This window comes from Sinocyclocheilus rhinocerous, unplaced genomic scaffold (assembly GCF_001515625.1).
Source record: "Sinocyclocheilus rhinocerous isolate Xijiao unplaced genomic scaffold, SAMN03320098_v1.1 scaffold4954, whole genome shotgun sequence".
Taxonomy (NCBI): Eukaryota; Metazoa; Chordata; class Actinopteri; order Cypriniformes; family Cyprinidae; genus Sinocyclocheilus; species Sinocyclocheilus rhinocerous.
In genome coordinates this window covers 16,254-19,709 of record NW_015638549.1, presented here as the reverse complement: position 1 = coordinate 19,709, position 3,456 = coordinate 16,254, and the positions used below count along the sequence as shown (strand labels likewise).

The 3,456-nt window shown below is 34.0% G+C and overlaps 1 protein-coding gene across 1 annotated transcript in view; it reads right to left on the bottom strand.

Annotated features, from left to right (window-relative positions):
- LOC107749684 (dynamin-1-like) overlaps positions 1–3,456 on the bottom strand; it is a 45,205-nt gene that overhangs the window by 25,853 nt on the left and 15,896 nt on the right. Inside the window, exon 7 of the mRNA XM_016564834.1 lies at positions 1,964–2,077. Within this exon, the coding sequence (XP_016420320.1) occupies positions 1,964–2,077 (114 nt within the window). The remainder of the gene's footprint in view (positions 1–1,963; positions 2,078–3,456) is intronic.

The window sequence follows — 3,456 nt, the reverse complement described above, 5'->3', positions numbered from 1 at the left end:
GTGTGTGTGTGTGAGTGTGAGTGTGTGTGTGTGTGTGTGTGTGTGTGTGTGAGTGTGTGTGTGTGTGTGTGTGTGTGAGTGAGAGTGTGTGTGTGTGTGTGTGTGTGTGTGTGTGTGTGTGACAGGTCAGGCTCTGGTATGCACATGTGTGTGTCAGCTTTACACGAGACGCCTACCTAGACAGCACTTTAAAGTCAACATGGAATCAGAATGCACTATAAATAAACATGTTTATTCACTTTTATTCATCAAGGACGCATTAAAGTGATGAAAAGTGTCAGTAAAGACATTTATAATGTTACAGAAGATTTCTATTTCAAATAAACGCTGTTCTTTTGAACTTTCTGTTCATCTGTGAATCCTGAAAAATAAAATGTATCACGGTTTCCACAAAAATATTGTGCAGCACAACTGTTTTCAACCTTGATAATAATCAGAAATGTTTCTTGAGCAGCAAATCAGCATATTAGAATGATTTCTGAAGATCATGTGACACTGAAGACTGGAGTAATGATGCTGAAAATACAGCTGCGCATCACAGAAATAAATTACAGTTTAACAGATATTCACATAGAAAACAGTTATTTTAAATAGTAAAAATATTTCACAATATTACTGCTCTACTGTATTTTTGGTCAAATAAATATAGCTTTGGTGAGCAGAAAAGACTTCTTTCAAAAACATTTTTAAAAATCTTCCCGACCAAAAAATATTTTCAAAGTTGTAAATAAATATAATTGGAGCATGTTTTTGACAAAAATACTATTTCAGCCTTTCTACTTCAAAATGTCATGTTCAATTCAATGTTTCTTTGTAATTATTTGTGAAATTTACTAGCAGTTTCTGAGTGAAAAGTGTTTCAAAGGCATTGTTTTCAGTGCTACGGTATATACATATATATGTGTGTGTGTTACTTTAGTATAAGATACTTTTACAGTTTTTATTAATATTTTGAAATAGTTATATTTTTATATTTTACATAAACATATATTCAAATTTTATATTTTCTGTTTTCATTTTAATTTTAGTTAAAGTTTTTGTAATTTTATGTTTTTGTCGTTTTAGTTATTTTAGTACATCAAGTTATACTAAATGAAAACGAGAAATGTTAGCTGAATTAACTGAAATAAGTTTTTTATTTTATTTAATTTCAGTTAAAATGTACTTTATTTTAAGTAATGAAAATGTTTTTACTGTTGCAAGTTTTAGTTTGGTTTAATTTTAATAACACGCACACACACACACACACACATATATATATAGTATGTGTGAATGTGAGTTTGACATGTTGCCCATTAACACACTAGCAGTTCTCTAGTCCTTCACCCCACCTCGCCTGACGATCCAAACATGATTGACAATTGAGCTTAAAGTGTAACGAACAGCATCATCCTGCAACCTTTGCTTTTCCTTTCTGAAAGACTGAGCATGTGTGGAGAGCCGTAGGCAGGTCCTGCAAGCTTCATTTAGCAGGAAAACCTTCCAGTGCTGGAAAATATTCCAGCCAAAAACACGCCAGGGGAAAAAGAGAGTCAAGCCAGCAGAGGCGGCTCAAAAATAACCCAATTGAGATCATTTCTTTTCTATAGCGGAAAATTTATATAAATAATTCCACATAAAAGTGTGGCGTTAAAGCTGAAAGGAATCATGATTGGTGAGCGGCAGCCGCGATGGCGCCGCTGTTTGAGCGAAGCACGCGGGACGTTTCGAGGCAGCGATCCAATGTAAATCAAGACGATGTTGCTTTAACTTTGAAGTGAATGATCCGTTGCGATGCAGTCGTGAGTTCATAAAAGCATTGAGGCTGAAGTGTGTCATTTTTTGCATGTTACTCAAAGTGTAGAGTCACACATTTGTAGGCTGCTGATTGCTCCAGATGTTTCAAAACCTTTGTGTTTGAGCATCCTAACCGACCCGACACAGCAGCACTCGACCAAAACCTGACTCAGAAAACACGTCTCACCTCGTCATCCTTGTACCAGGACAGAGATTCGGCCGTCAGGACAAACCAGTACTCCTTAGCGCCGCCCTTCATGATGCCAATGTTATTGATGGTCAGCCAGCCCTTCCTGATCACCTGAAACACATTAGCCATGAAACACTGGCTTACTGCATACTGTACATTATAGTATACACTACCTACTGGAAAACAACGATCTGTGTGCAGTGATAAACACTTATGAACCCAGGTCTTAAGAGTCTTAATTCACTCTTTCACTATTAAAAGCCTTAAAAGATCAGAGCCATGGCTTTAAAGTTGCATGCATTTCAAATAAACATCCTTAAATCAAGATACATTTACTAGAGATGCAAAATGAAGAAATTAAGTCTTGTTTTCTGGGAAATTCAACAAAACTGAGTTTACTGTATGCTCAAAACAAGAACAAGTACCTATCAATGAGGAGTGAAAACTTTTTCCCCTTTTATTTAAGTTAATTTATCATTTTAGTCAGATATTTGTTCTTGTTTTAATCATAAACTCACTTAAGTTTGATCAGTTTCTCATTAAACAAGACTTCTTATCTGATGTCATTTTGCATCTCAAATAAATGTATCTTGATTTAAGAATTATTCATTTAAGATTTAAGGACGAACATCACTTTTTGATCAGAAGGTACAGTAGAATTATTTAGTAATTGGGAACAGAGTTATTCAAGTCTTAAAAAGTAATGGAGATCTGTTTGAATTTGTATTTTCAAACTTTGAAGTGTTGCTAATATAAATCATTATGAGACCATATTGGCGTATTGTGTTCCCTTCAGTTTATTCCTTATCCCTGGTCTTACCCCTTTTATTTAAGTTAATTTATCATTTTAGTCAGATATTTGTTCTTGTTTTAATCATAAACTCACTTAAGTTTGATCAGTTTCTCATTAAACAAGACTTCTTATCTGATGTCATTTTGCATCTCAAATAAATGTATCTTGATTTAAGAATTATTCATTTAAGATTTAAGGACGAACATCACTTTTTGATCAGAAGGTACAGTAGAATTATTTAGTAATTGGGAACAGAGTTATTCAAGTCTTAAAAAGTAATGGAGATCTGTTTGAATTTGTATTTTCAAACTTTGAAGTGTTGCTAATATAAATCATTATGAGACCATATTGGCGTATTGTGTTTCCTTCAGTTTATTCCTTAAATGTTCTTTACTTGGTCTTAAAAAGTCTTAAATGTATATGCAGATACTTGGTCACTGTATTTCAAGCAGTGCATACTTAACATGTTCTTGTATTGCTAGCAGTAACACACTTTGAGTTTCCTTCAAATTTTGCTATCATTAAACCAGATGTGTTATTATTCAGGTAGCTAGATATGAACATAGTAATAGTTTAACACAATTTAACTAACTTGCTCTTGAGGATTTTCTACAGACAGTTTACATACTGCACACACAACCATCCAGTATTCATTCATGAGCAGTGAGGTGTGTGTGTGTGTGTGTGTGTGTGTGTG